This window comes from Ambystoma mexicanum, chromosome 4p (genome assembly GCF_040938575.1).
Source record: "Ambystoma mexicanum isolate Mex_15411 chromosome 4p, UKY_AmexF1_1, whole genome shotgun sequence".
In the NCBI taxonomy this organism is placed as follows: Eukaryota; Metazoa; Chordata; class Amphibia; order Caudata; family Ambystomatidae; genus Ambystoma; species Ambystoma mexicanum.
In genome coordinates this window covers 667,441,367-667,456,324 of record NC_090927.1, presented here as the reverse complement: position 1 = coordinate 667,456,324, position 14,958 = coordinate 667,441,367, and the positions used below count along the sequence as shown (strand labels likewise).

At 46.8% G+C, this 14,958-nt stretch overlaps 1 protein-coding gene across 3 annotated transcripts in view; it reads right to left on the bottom strand.

The window, feature by feature from the left end:
* The window catches only part of COL19A1 (collagen type XIX alpha 1 chain), a 2,241,461-nt gene that overhangs the window by 84,891 nt on the left and 2,141,612 nt on the right, over window positions 1-14,958 (bottom strand). For 2 of the 3 annotated variants that reach the window (XM_069606203.1, XM_069606205.1), the window contains exons 49-50: window positions 9,224-9,403; window positions 2,795-2,864 (exon numbers count right to left, since the gene is read on the bottom strand). In XM_069606203.1, coding sequence (XP_069462304.1) covers window positions 2,795-2,864; window positions 9,224-9,403 — 250 coding nt within the window. The remainder of the gene's footprint in view (window positions 1-2,794; window positions 2,865-9,223; window positions 9,404-14,958) is intronic. The other variant, XM_069606204.1, reaches the window with a different exon arrangement.

Genomic DNA, 14,958 nt, shown 5'->3' with positions numbered 1-14,958 from the left:
CCCGATGAAAGCGCAACACAGTAGAACATAAAAGGAAAAATAAGAGCAAAGGAGAAAAGATCAGAGCAGGTGAGAGTTTAATATCAGAGCAGAAAAGACTATGGCAGACCTCCTAAAAATAGAGGAAAAGGAAGCAGCGTACACAAGAAAATAATCAGGGGAGAGGAGGTCAAAAATATAAAAACAGCACGTTTTTTTTAATAGCAATTCGTTCTGTAACTCTCCCCCCTCCTGTCTCTTCACACTGTAATAGTTTTTATTAGTACCCTGGCTGTGGAGCCAGGGGGCCTCCCAGACAATCAAGAGGCTCGGAGCACAGGCTTAACCTACTCGGAAGCGGGAGGCCGCCATCTTGCCTGCCGGGGTGAAGGTGGGTGTTCCTCCACACCCCTTTACACCCCACCCTCCTAATTTCAACTTCCCTCGACCCCCTCAGAACTCTTTCCTCCCCATTTACCTGCAGCTTCCTTTCCCCCGACCACCAGCACAGGGAACTCTAAGTGTTCCGGGTAATTCTCCCATCGCAGAATGGCCAGCATGGAAAGGGATACAGGATTACTGGTAGTTCTGTTATCCTTTCCATGGCGGCCATCTTGTTTTATAGTTTAGTTGTGAAACAGCAATGACATTGTTTCTCAACTAAAGAAATGGAATGAGCATCACGGAAAAGCATTTGGGATGGATGTAGCAATAAAACCCCCAGGGCATTGACAGGTCTATTAATGCCCCAGGGCTAATATTACTCCCGCAGCCCCAGGGCATTACCTGACCCGATAATGCCCCTCCCATGGGGATTTATTTAGGCAATATAAACTGAGGAGGGGAGGCATTGCTGGGGGGTAATGTTCCAGAGGCCATAGTTGGAAGCCTAAGCAAAGTGAGGGCTTTACTGAAACCCCGGGGGCCTAACCCTACCGGTGATGCCACCCCCTCTGCGAGTTATATAGCCATTAGTACCCCGGCATGTCATACCGGCATGAGCAGTGTTTCTCAAGTCGAGAAACGGCACTGCGACTGTTTCTCTACTTGAGAAAAAAAAGCCAAATAGTCTCTTCTCCCTTTCCATGGTGTCCTCAGGCAAGTAAGGCCTGGGCGAGGGCCAATAAGCCTGCTTTTTAGAAGCTCATTGATCCTCGCTGGGTACTAATGCGTATTATCCAATTGAATGGTATGCAATTAATCATCCTTGGTAGGATGAAGTGTTAAATCACTTTGCCAGCACTCAAGCTTACAAAGTGCAGGCTTGGCCAATGTCAAAGGAGCGTACTTAACCCATAAGCTATCCTCCTGATGGATGTATAAATAACAAGGGAGCAGAGCAAAATATAGAAATGTTTGGGAGTGCATCGGAACTGGATAGGTGAGGGGAGGTTAGAGCAGGGAAGAATAAAGCCCAGAAGTATGGATTAGAGCATAACTACATAGAGGAGAAATGGTCATGCACAGTAACATATGGAGAAAGAGAAGAGCTACATTGAGGAGAGCATATCAAAGAGATAACACTTGTCTGAGCAGCAGAGCCTACTGTAGTCTAGAGAAGAAGAGCAAAGCAGAGCAGAGTAGAGTAAAGGAAAGGGGATCAGAAGAAGCTGGGGCACAGTCAAGAGAATAGAGGCCAGAACAGCGCAAAGAGGAGACCAGAGCAGAGCAGATGCAGTCAGACTAGGCCAAAGATAGGTATGCTGCCAGACAACACACACAGCGTTGGTTCAATTCATTGGCACTGCTGGAAAAGAAACAATATGTATGTCTGACTCCTTTCTCGATCCTTGGACCAGCTGTTCCAGTGCTTATTTATGCTGCCGTGGCACTGCACGGGGCAATGCTGTAAGGCACTGACTGCCTTCCCAGACTGTGAGTTATACCTTACAACCAATCGCTGCATTCTATACCACTCACAAACGTTATTCATTTACACAACGATTGTTCTTCTTACGTTGGCATTTGCACACACCACGGGGACTACAGCTTTTCTTAATCAAACTTATTTACTTTAGTAAATGTATCAAAGGTATTAGACAAAATTCTCAATCTGCAAATCCTGACCAGAGAAGTAGCAAAGAAACAAGAGCTATATTACAAGTAGTGAGTAAGAGGATAAGCCTCCAATTGGAGCCCCTCTCAGTGACAAAACCGTGCTTCATTCTACTAAGCAAAATCAGATACACCCTCCAGTTCCTCTCCTTCTCTCACTGGGTAACAGTCGATAACTCCATTATAGCCTCACGACTGGTCTATGGAAACAATGGCTCCCACCATTACGCGGCCACCGAGAGTACACAACTCAGCCGCAAAACTTCTAACAAAGACCAGGACAGAGGATTATGTTAGCCCAGAGTTGCAATCACTGCACTGGTCGTCGATCCAGGAACGGATTATATACAAAAGGATGTGTATTGGCTATAAAATCTTCCATTATCCCACAGCCACCTTACCGGCATCCAAATTCCTTCTATTCAGACTGCGGCGCCCTCTTAGGTCTACTTTGGATAAGAAACGTATCACCCCGAAGTACAGGAAGGAGAGACAGGGCAGTCGTACGTTGCCTCTAGAATTTGTAACCACCTACCAGCCACACTCCGCACCACATCCAATCTCCTCTCGTTCCGGAAACTGCCTAAAACGTACCTATTCGGTCTACCACTCAGTGGGCTGCTGCTAAAATAGATGTGTATTTGCCGACAAGCTACCTCAATAGCGCCATGACACCTTCGGGTAATATGACGCGCTTTATAAAACTCTCAGAACATAGCATAACATTTACATCTCATTATGTAACAGAGAACTCTCTTACCTTCAAAAATCCGGAGAACCTCATGTTTGATATACTTTTTAATTTCTTCAAAGGGAACAGCACTGTTCTGCTGGGGAGGCAAGAAATTCATTTTTAATTTGTTTTCATTTTCAATTACAGAGATAGGAATCAAGGCTTTAAGCAACATTTGAGATAGTTACGCGCGTTTGCCTGCGTGGCTGCCTATTGGCTGACTCCTTTGTACAATGGTCAATGCAATTTATAGAAACATGTGCGCACAAGGCGGTGGACACGGCACCGTTTTCCAAAGGAATCCCCTATTTAATTGTGGACGATTGCACAGATTGAACCGACACTGCATGACTGCAGCATGCACCCGTCTGCATTACACTGAATGACTGCAGCATGCACCCGTCTGCATTGCTCCGCTCTCCTTTTCTAAGTGAAACAGACCTCATACCAAACGCCTGGCTGTAAGAATTGCAATAGTCAGATTTATGAGTCTCATGTGAAGTTCTCTTAATGCTTTGCGTTGAATAGAAAGTTGCTATGAGCAGGTTACGCTCCTGATCGCCCATAACAAGTCATATTAGATGGCAAATAACCATCCATGTAACCATGGATGCAAAGCGGATTGATGATGAAAATCAGGGACGTCATTTCACCAAAATGCCAGGGGTAGCGGAAGTAACATCACACGACCCTTGACCCCTGATGACATCACAGGAAGTGATGTCATCTGACCCCACCCCCAAGTGATATCGAGGGAAGCGATGGAACACGACCTTTCACCCGCTGACAAAACAGGAAGTGGCATCACATAGCATTGTACACTACGAAAAATATGGTTACGATATCACTATAATGTGATGTGCATTTCATACAAGAGTGGATCGCCATATGCATCGTTAAGCTCAGTGTATGTAGGCCCATATTACTAAATTACTGTGAATGCAAGCAGACGTCCAAGACCAAATGATAATGATGTGTTATTATATAGCACTTACGCTAAAGCGCTTTATATAGAAAAAATGTACACCCAATATCACCCAACCTGTGTTGGTGCTCATTTATCGACATCAGAAGGATGAAAGACTGAGTTGAGGCATTTAAGAATAGACTAAATCAGTGACTCACCCCCCGAAGTGTGACTGAAATAAACCTTTGATGAGTCTAGCAATTATTGTATAAAATTCCAGAAAGACACATTATTTGGTATTCCTATTCTTTCTTATTTAGGGTCACTGCTGAAAGTGTTAGATTTGTGGCACTCCTGTTCTTATTTTTCTTCATTTTTTTAAAGGGGCCTGAACAAGAAAGCCACATAGTGCTGGCCACAGCCCAGGAGCTTGCATTGCATTTTAAGACAGAGGTCGCAAGGGAGACCGCAGAGGTCCAGTTGCGACCTCTGGCGACCCCTAAATGACGTTCCTGATGAAAATTAATTTTTTACGCATTTTTCTTATTCTTCTACATATATGTTCTCGAACAATAGTAATTTTAAGAAACTTTGTATGCTTATCTTTATGCTCACTTTTTAGAGAAGTTTTGTCTGAATTTGTTAATTGTTGTCAAACAATTGAGAGGTTGATATTCTTTGTATTTCAACCAAATCAATTAAAAAAAAAAGTGAAGCAGACTAAGGAAGAGCTGAAGGATGTCAATTTCAGGTCAGTCGTAACATCAATCCTAGAGACAGAAATGTCGAGGACAGCTACCCTCCTATCCTTAGTGGCATAACACAAAAAGAAGACATTGCCAGGTGCTGAGCGGGCCCCTGTAGAGTGGGCTGCAGGGGAGATCGCTGTGCCACTGCCTCCCTGCAGTGACTATATTGCTCAATGCTGCCATGCAAACGGCAGTGGTGCAGGGGGTAAATCCCAGCAACACAACACACCATGCACACTCTCACTCTGACTGCACCAGCTAGGGGAATGCTAAGAGGACAGAAAGGTTGGCGATGGAACTAGTACGGACATGTTCTGCATGCGTATCGTGCATTAGTGTAACGGAGAATGTACTATGGTGCACAATAAAGTGCGATAGCAATACAATCCTCATTCTAATTGGTGACACGAACAGAGATTTACAATTCTCCAGTATTTCCTGATGAGAATGGCCTAGCGTCCTTGGGGTATCTTGGGGTCAAATGCGTAGAACCTTTAAACAAAGTTGCTGAAGTAATCATCGATGCAATCCCGGGGATGGATCCAGAACCATGGTTTTGTCTGAAGCGTGGGCAAGAGCGGTGTATGATGCCTGTTCATGCAAAAAGCTATGGTCATGGTCAGTGCAACCTTCCATGTCATGACAAGGCATTCATGACACAATCTGTAAGGGCCCCGGCATATCCAGGGTGGGTGAGCTAGGGTTCAGCAAGGGCTCTCTGAAAATTCTAGGGTCAACAGCAACATGAAGTAGGTGAGGAGGCAGTTGTATTGTCATTTTTCCCAGAAAAGGCGAGATAAGGTCTTGTGCCTGAAATCTATGTACTTGCATTGCTACATTTGTTAATGTTAATGGGTCTTGTACTATGCACTGTTGCCACTTGCGCTATCTCTTGGCACTCCGGCGGTTCTACAATAAAAGAAGGGTTGTGGACTGCTTGTGGTTTGTGGTGCGGTAGATGTATGGGGGAGTTTAGTTCAGAGTTTTGTAGTGGGGCAATTATTGACTAGAGAGCATGTTCAGACTCAGCCCCCCTGCCTTCCTCAGAAGAAACAAAATTATAAGCTAAGAAAGGACACATTTGAAACAGCACTTTAAATTCTCCTGGAAATGCAACTAGCACACATGATAGTTATTTTGTGCCACACAAGTAGGGAGCAGACAAGGCATTAGCTTGCACAATTAGTGTGTTTTAAAATAGAATAGATTAGGTGACTGTAGGCTGATCAGGTTGTTGGTACTTCTCCTGTCCCATCCCAGGCCCTCTGCACAGCACTGGCTTCTCATTTCATCTCTAAAACTTAGGACATCCTATCCTCTCTCTCTTCCTCTCCCCCTCTTACCTCTACTCTGTGCTCTTCCTCTCTCCCCCCACCCCCATGTGGCCACCTCTCCTACCTCCTTCTCTGCCTTTCCCGTTTTCCCCTGATGAGGTTTCTAGACAAGTCCTATCTATGAAAGTCTCATCAAAACAGGTTCTCCCCTGTTCCTCCAAAACCATCAAGGACCACATTAACACCCTTGCCCCTGCTCTGGCTGACTTCTGCAACCACTCCTTCACCACTGGAGTCTTCCCTTCCGCACTGAAGCACTCTCTTGTGCACCCCCTTCTCAAGAAATCCATCACACCTTTCCCGGGCAAACTCCTGGAAAAGCCATCTCCCAGCTTAATCTTCACACTGAATCTGTTGGTTGTCTCCATGACCATCAGTCTGGCTTCAGAGCAGCCAGAACCATGGAAACTGCTCTCCTGAACATCCGTGAAGACCTGCTCTCCAACCTCGATTCTAATACCCCCTGTGTCCTAATCTTACTTGAGCTCCCTTCTACCTTTGCCACAGTCAACCATGCCATCCTGCTCAACCGTCTCCATAATAACCTGGGTATCACCGATCAGGCTCTAGCATGGTTGACCTCCTTCCTCTTCAATCGACCCTCTCGGGTCCAACTAGGGTTGTTCCTCTCCTCTATCTCTGTCTCTACCTGTGGTGTTCCCCAGGGGTCTACCCTCTCTCCCTGGCTGTTCAACCAATACCTGGCACTTTTTGCCCACCGCATTACCGCTCTCTGTCCCAACTTTCAGTGCTATACGGATGACGCTCAGCTCATTTTCAGGCTCCCTTCTGCCACCTCTTCTCCTTCTCTCATTTCTGACTGTCTGTCTGCTATCCAGAAGTGGGTTGCCACCAACGATCTCTGCCTTAATGCCAGTAAGACTGAGATTCTCCTCATCGGCACACCTGCTCCCTCCTTTTCTGTCACTCTCTGGCCGGCCTCCCTTGGCCCCCTTCCTGATCCGACCTGTGAGGCTAAAAACCTCGGGGTCATCTTTGACTCCACATTCTCCTTCTCTCTTCACATCTCTGATGACATCTCTAAGAAGTCACACTACCAACTGTACCTTCTCAGAGATATTCTTCCTTTCGTCTCCTTCCCCCAGAAGCTCACTGTCTCCAGGGCTCTGATTCTCTCTAGGCTGGACTACTGCAACAGCCTCTTTATAACTCTGCCTGCTTCTACTTTCCGCCCTGTGCAACTCATCCAAAACAGGACTGCGAGACTTGTCCTTGGCCTCAAGCCAAGGGATCTTATCTCTCTAGCACTGAAATGTATGCACTGGCTCCCAGTGGCTGCAAGGATTAAGTTCAAAACCCTCTGCATTGTCCACAAGGCCTTCTGGGGCCTGGGGCTTCAATACCTCCAACTCTCTCTTCGTAAATATCTTCCTTCTTGATCTCTTCACTCCTCTGCCTCCACCTCATTCAGGGTCAGTTGCTTCTCCAAGCAATGAGTTGGTGGTAGATCTTTTTCCTCGGCTGGTGCCTCCCCTGGAACAGCCTCCCTGCCTATTTGGAACTTGAGGAGAACCATCTGAAGTTCTGGAAGCATCTCAAGATCTTCCTCTTTGCTTCTGCTTTCTCTCTTCCTCTCCCCTGCTTAACTCCTGGCTGAAACTGAAACTTCACTGGTCACCTGTCTACCCTCTGATCTCCGGCCCAGGTCCCCTCTGCGCCAGTTGTACACCTGCACTGCCCCCCCTGGCAACCCTTGAACTTGGGGTCTGTTTTCTGTATCCCTACAGTCCCCGTACCAGCACTGGGGCACTTAATGTCTGCACTTACCCTTTGCACTTGCCACCAGCTGGCTGCACTTTTATTGTTTTACTGTGTTATCCCATGTACTGCACTGGCCCTTCCCCTTTCCCCTCACACTTTTCCACTCCCCACTCCCCTGCACTTGCGAGATGTCAATGTCACCTGGCCTAGTAAGATCACTGTCTCTGTATTCCCTTTGTTCCCCTTCCATTGCCTCGTTGCACCTTGAAACAATTGTGTATAGGCACGTTATAAATGCCATATCATACCCAAAGGGAGAAATACAATGTGACAGGCGTGCACCAGAAACTCGATAGATAGCAAAATAAATGCAAAATAAATGTGTCCTGCAGAGGAAATTAACACGACAAGCAGTTGCCATTTCAAAACTGCAACGACACAGCAGAGAATTAAACACTGCAGCTTTACAAGAGGACCTAGCTATGCATGCTTTTTGAACAAATACATTCAATTCAGGAAAATTCTGTGGCCAGCGAGATGGTAGCTGCCTCAAAGGAATGTGAAGGCCCAAGACTCTGTAGGGGAGGGTTACATGGCGGAACAAGATACCATTGTGTGCATCCAACTGTCAAGGTAAATCAAGTTGCGACAACACAGCAGACTATTTGAGGTTTATGGGACGAACTGAACATCCCAGGAAATTTCATAAGTAGTTGGTAGATTAATGTCCCAGTGATCGGCTAGGCATGACAGAAAAGCATGATGTGGCTAAAGAGACATATAATTACTGTGCACATGGTGAAAGCAGAATGTTTCATAATAACAGTATTCATAAATGTGTCAAGAACAGGATGGCGCGGTTACTGTTGCAAGAACAGGTCTGTGAGACTCAGCAGCATCACGGCGGAGATAACATGAGCTGTTTTATTTAATTAAGAACAAAGGCGATGCGCTTGTCCTCTCCTCCCATCTACAATAAAACATGTCATTATGCCATCAGTTCACAGAGAGTGTAGCTGCATGTTAACCAATAACACATGGCCTTTCTACCGCAGAAGTAATTTAGATCCCATCAACAATATTCAAGCATGATGATGTAGCACATTTTTATGGGATGGTTTATGGGTGGGATCTTAGACAAAGGATTGTCCAATCGTTATTATTGGACATATAGAATTATATATATAGCTTAGTAGAAGGAGCCAATGACCAGGAGCAATAGGTTTTCATAACTATGACATCAAAATGACAATAAAACTGTTGTTTCCTGTTGATATGTGGAGAAAAATCTTGAGTGAGAGCTTGGCTGTTAATCTTGTTTTTCCCCCAGTTAGACATTGCAATTAAAGCTGGGTTACCTTGCATTTGGCATACCACAATCCACTCTGTGTTGTCTCTTTATTGGCAAATACCAGTTAGAGGGCCATTTGGGTTTTGACCTCTGTTTCAGTTTGAGGGTGCATATGCAGAGGGGTGAGTTTCTAGTAAAACAAATTACAGAAGCTGGGACCTTTGGTGGCATTCTTCTATGTGCCCACCCATAGTTATCAATCCTTAAAAGTGGCCTTGGAAAAGAAGTAACATGTAAGCCCTTGTTTTTTACGCCCTAGCCAGAATGATCACAAGAGGTATCACAGATGTCAAAGGTTAATGTAGGAAAATAGATGGAAATCAAGCATCCACCATCAGCATTCCATTGTGAGATAGAAAAAAAAAACTCTGAACACCCAGTATTACATCATACCGTGGAGCCAGGAGGCCCTGGCGGCCCTGGGCGACCATCATAGCCAGGTATTCCTTGATGTCCTCTTTCTCCTGGCGGTCCAACTGGTCCAACAGGTCCTAATATCCCCTGTTCACCCAAAGGACCAGGCTTCCCACGCTCGCCTTGCAGACCTCTGTCTCCTGGTATGCCCGGATCACCCTGTTGAAATATATAGGATAAATAAAACATCTGTTAGAACATGTGTATCAAAATAAACGATATCATGCCAACCGTGACAGAGGTTAACATTGCAACCTGCTCATGAATGTCTCTAAATTGTTTACAGGAAACTAAGAAATGCATGCTATGGTCATGTCTAATTTGGAAACAAAAATGTATTTCTCTAAATCAAACAGTAGCACTCTATATATGTCAGTATTTTATTTCTATTTATTTGAACAGATTCCAGCATCTAGAGGACCACCTTGGCACTAAAGACAGGGATAAACATGCATCAGGCTCCTCTAGGTTGGAATTACTGCTGTGGGAAGAGACAGGTTATCAACAGTTTACAGTTTTACAAAGCAAAGTGGGAGGATGCCCTCAGTGGGATACATGGCATGTGCTGCTCTGCGCAAACAATATATAAGACATGCCAACAGGACTCATGGCAGGACATTCAGAGACACTGATGATCCCCAAGGCCATTAGTTGCAGCTATGTAATCAAACACCCATTTGAAAAAGTCTACCTCTGACTTTGGTTTCATAGTGGACATGCTGCAATTTAATAATTTAATATTTCAGTGAAGGGTCTGTGTTGCCGCTGCTGTCCAGTACTACCTTCTCACAAAGCCTGGCCAAATTTGTTCAAACGTGATTCATACAGATTCTGTGGTAATTTGGGGTTTGGTGTATCCACTGAAGATTCCCTAGGTTCAGAGGATGCGATTCATTTTTCTAAAGACCAGTGGGGTGTGGTTGGGCACCCAAAGGGCAGTGCAACACTGCTTACTCCTCCGAACCCTGAGTAAACATAATAGAAAGACTATATCTGTTATGTCTACAGTATCAGAAGAGCAGGTGGTATTCCTTCTTCTATGTTTATCTCTCTTAATCATGCCTGCACTTTTGCCCGGCTTGATGATGCTGGTACCAGGAGAAGAATGCAGAGCTGGGGTTGGATTTTTATGTAATAAAAGATTACACTGCCCTGTGGAGAGCCTGCCGCCACCACCCCACATGGCATTTATTTTGTTTTAAAAAAAGCATGCAGTTCGGGTGGCTACTCCAGAAGGATTTAGGAGCTCAAGGCACTCATGAATATTCAAAGTTTTCCCAGATTTTGAGGGCCAGCCCCATGAATCTCCATGCACAGGCAGGTCCCCCTGGATAAAAGGGGAGGGGACAAGCGCGTGGAAGGGGGTGAGATCAAGAGAGTTGCAGGAGAGTTGAAGTCAGGGGTGAGTTGGTATGCTTTCTAGCACACCATGCCAAAAGTGTATTCTCTGATCCAGAATTCGTATACATTGCTTACAAAGGCATTGCTAGACATGAGGTGAGAACAGAAGTGTAAACCTTTCTCTCTGTGTGGAAACACAGGTTAATTATGTACGTTTTGGTTCCCCTAGGTTGGGAGTTGCTGGCAGACGGATCTGGATTAAAGTTCATAGAACAAGGAAGACGGGTAAGCCTCAGAAGTAATCCTTAGTTGCTTTCTACTTCCGGTATTTACTCAGGACACCAACTTGAGGATACACAATCTGTTATAATGTATCTCCTCTCAATAGTCTATATCATTGTCTCTTTACTATGTCCATAAAGTGGTAAGTGGTTGTTCTCACATATAAATAAAGGGTTTTAGGAAGGGTTTAAGTGTGCCGGGGCTGAGCCCCAGAAATCTCCCGAAACTTTGATCAAGCCAGGGCACTGCTGAGACTGCCTCCACCACTCCATTAACCGACAGTGAGGAAAGACACTTTTTTTTATCATCCCGTGCTGAGGATTCGAACCCAAGCCCTGCCAGTGACAAACCAGCGTCACATCGCACTGTGCTATTTCAGAGATGCTGGATTCCTTTTCTTCCAGTCAATAGACTACATTTCACAGAAAGCCTGTGTCAAGCAGTATATTGAATGAAACAAAAGAAATCCAACACTTACGAAATTTCGTAGGTGCTGAATTTATTTTGCTTCATTCGATAGACTGCTTGACACATAAAGCCTGTGACAGGGTTTATGCGTTAAGCAGTTTATTGAATAAAAAAAAAAACAATTATGCGCCTATGAAATAGCACAGTGAGATGCAACACTGGCTTATCACCGGTAGGTCTCGGGTTCGAAAACCCCTGCATGGGATAATAAAAGAAAAAGCAACCCGACAGTGAGGAAAGCCATGTTTTTGTATTGTTTCGTGCTGGGGATACTTCAGGCCTCGCCCATCATTTAGGCTACACACCCTCGTCACAGCCCCCGCCACCCCTGAAAACCCTGCCTCAATTTCTCAACCCGATTAAAGACCTGGTTTTAGGTACAAAGGGTGCTACAGAGTGTCACACTTCAAGGAAAAATACGTACAATGGCCCCCTCAGCAATACCTATCTATGTGTGTTCCTGTATTTCGCCACTAACCCAAAGGTGCCACACACACTGGCGCGCGCGCCGCGCAAAAACAAGAAACTCCCTAACTGGGAGATGTGCAGTGCACACTCACAACTCTTACTCAATATGCTTTCCATCTGAAATGCACTCTGCACTGGGAATTCTTCTAACAGAACTGCAGTGCCACTACACATTTTGAGCCACTTTAATGCTCCCTGATACTTGCCTGGATGACCCAATTCGTGCAGTCACTTTGTTCCTTTAAAAGCCATTAAAATGTAAATTCTAAAGCGACTGCAGACGGCGGCTTTTTTTCCTTGCAGGTTCCTGGAATGACATGCAAATGTGCAGTGCAGCCACCACCACCCTCCTGCTGCCACCCCTTGTGCATGCAGCACGTGACAGCTGACCTCATCACTCGGAGCCCCCAGCGATCCTGTGTGGGTGCCTATGGAATTGAACCCACCCTGGCATTGCATGACATGGGGTAATGACCTCACAGGGTCATCAATGTGTTGCTAATCGCACGTTTTCCAATTCTGTGCACCGCGTGCCTTTGACTCCATCGCATCGCATCCCTCAAGGTAACCCGTGATTGGCAAGTGACCAGATTTGTCAAACACGTCACCCCTTCTCTGTCCACAGCTGAAGTGTTTGCTTCATTGATCCCAATTCCCCGCTCGCCACAGCCTCTGCATTTATGTTCTACAGTCTTGCACTTCTGGATGATAAAGCAGCGAGGGAAACGGCAACAAATATAACGCCGCTCCTTGGAGGCGCATTTTTACAAACGTGGCAGAAGGTTTTGCAGGAACACAACCCAGCGCCAATAAGGACTGTCGAAAGGAACCAATCAGTGCCTGTCTGCCATTTATTTTAGTTTTTCAGGGCCATAATTCATTATGCATCTTTAGGTAATTGTAACTGGTTATTTATAACACGCTTAATACCCAGAGGTTTCTAAACACAGACCCAGGGATCGAACCTGTGGTGGTGTACATCACCTTGCTTCCAAGAGGAGTGCGTTGCCTCTGAGCTATCCTCCCGAGACTGGGTAAATGGCAGCCACCTTACCCAAAAAAAACAAAAAAAAACAACCATGCTCAACAATCCCATTGTTATTAGAAATGCAAATAGAAGGCCACTCATAACAAGAGCTTTTACACATTATTATTATTAGGGTATTTATAGCTGCGGGAAGCAACAGGATGCTTTACAATCCTCGGGGGAAGGACGCAGTGAGGAAAGCAGACAGTCAGGGGAGCATGGAAGGGGGGGGGATTTGGCAGAAAGGGATCTACAAGCAACCAGGAGAGGAAACAGTGAGGAGGAGATCCCCCAGTCTCAGGTAGGGCCGGGAGTGGCAGGCGTGGGCCTAGGTTCTCATAAATGTGCTAATTCCCTTCACCTTAGAGACCTGTAGCGCTGGCCCTTTAAGGGCGCGCACATGACGGGGTGACGTTCACTCCGTCGCGTGCTCTGCATAAATAAAGAGGGCATTCCCCGGTGGCGTCAGAACCACCGTGGAGCCCACACGAGCAACATCTCTGCCTCTGTGTCTTTGTGTCACGGGGTGTGGGGGGCTCACGGAAGGCGGTGTCGGAACACCGCTAACAGTGGCGACGAAGACCGGATCACTCCCTGGGACAGGCGGCAAAATTTGCTCAGTGCGCGGATGATCGTACGTGAGCGCATCAGCGATATTTGACCGCGGAGAGGGGAGAGACACACGCAGCCGGCGGCCATTTTGCTGAATAGGCCTCGGATGTTCACAGCCTCGTAACGAGGCATCCGTGAGCCATCCGGACCCAATTTTTGGATATTTTAGTGGCAAATAGCCACTGGATGCAGCACGTGTCATTTTTCCAATGACCTATTGACAGTTTCACTGTTTTTCACCGAGTTTGTGGGTGTGACCCCTCTGGAAGACTGGTAGTTTCAAATTGGGGCCTACCCTGCTCAATTTTTGGACCCTCCATTGTCAGTCGGCTGGCCAAGACTGCTTCCTGGATCTGCATGTGCCTGGCCACAGTGGAAGAGGGGTGCCATCAGTGTTGGCTGTGTCTGGTGGTGAGTTGCGGCCCCATTAGGTGGATACATTCGGGGTGCCTGTGCGCTTGCCACCATGAGCCAAGCTGCGGCGGCCGCAGCTGCTGCGCAACAACAGGCTGCTCCCGCAGTTCAGCCTTCTCCTGTCCTGCCACCAAGACCTCTGCTTAAGCCACCTGGTTGCCTACAGCCAATGCCTGAGTCTGAAACGGAACACCTGGCGCACCTGGCCAAGACTTTCGAGCGTCTTCGCTCGCTGGGACTCACCTTGCACAAGGATAAGTGCGAATTCCTCAAAACAACGATTGAGTTTTTCGGGTTTGTCTTCAAGGCGGATGGGGTGTTGCCTGATCCCCGCAAAGTGAAGGACATAAGAGAGGCTCCACCGCCAGAAAATGTCGCAGAGGTGTGGAGCTTCCTGGGCATGGTCACTTATTGTGGCCGCTTCATCCGGAACCTGGCGTCCCGCTCAGAGCCATTAAGATCTTTGACAAAGAAGGACACCGTGTGGCAGTAGGGGCCCCTTGAGCAAGCTGCGTTCGATGATATCAAGAATGGCCTGGCGGTGGAGGACACCATGGCGTTTTTCAATCCAAGCCAGCAGACGGAGATTGTCGTGGATGCCAGCCCCTACGGCCTGGGGGCGGTGCTCACCCAGGTGGGGAGTGACCAGGAGGTTCGGCCCATAGCCTATGCAAATAAGGTCCTCTCCGATACAGAACAAAGGTATTCTCAGATCGAGTGGGAGGCTCTGGCAGTCTTGTCGGGCTGCAGACATTTTCGCCTATACATTCTGGGGCGACCAGTGACTGTTGTCATGGACCACAAACCTCTGCTGCCAATCATGGCTGGCTCTTCCTCCAGGCCACCGGTCAGAATTGAGCGCTGGATGCTGGCTCTGCTCGAGTATGGAGTGTCCTTAATATATCGTCCCGGGGCCAACAATGCCGCTGACTATCTGTCTCGTCATCCAAGAGGGGACTCTCATGCATCCACGTCAGCAGAAGAGGCCGACGAACACGTTCGCTTGGTCGTGGAAACGGCCACCCCTAACTCCATGCAGGTGGAGGAGCTGGAGCTAGCGTCAAAGAACGACGAGTGCTTTGCCGTTCTAAAGACAGCCATG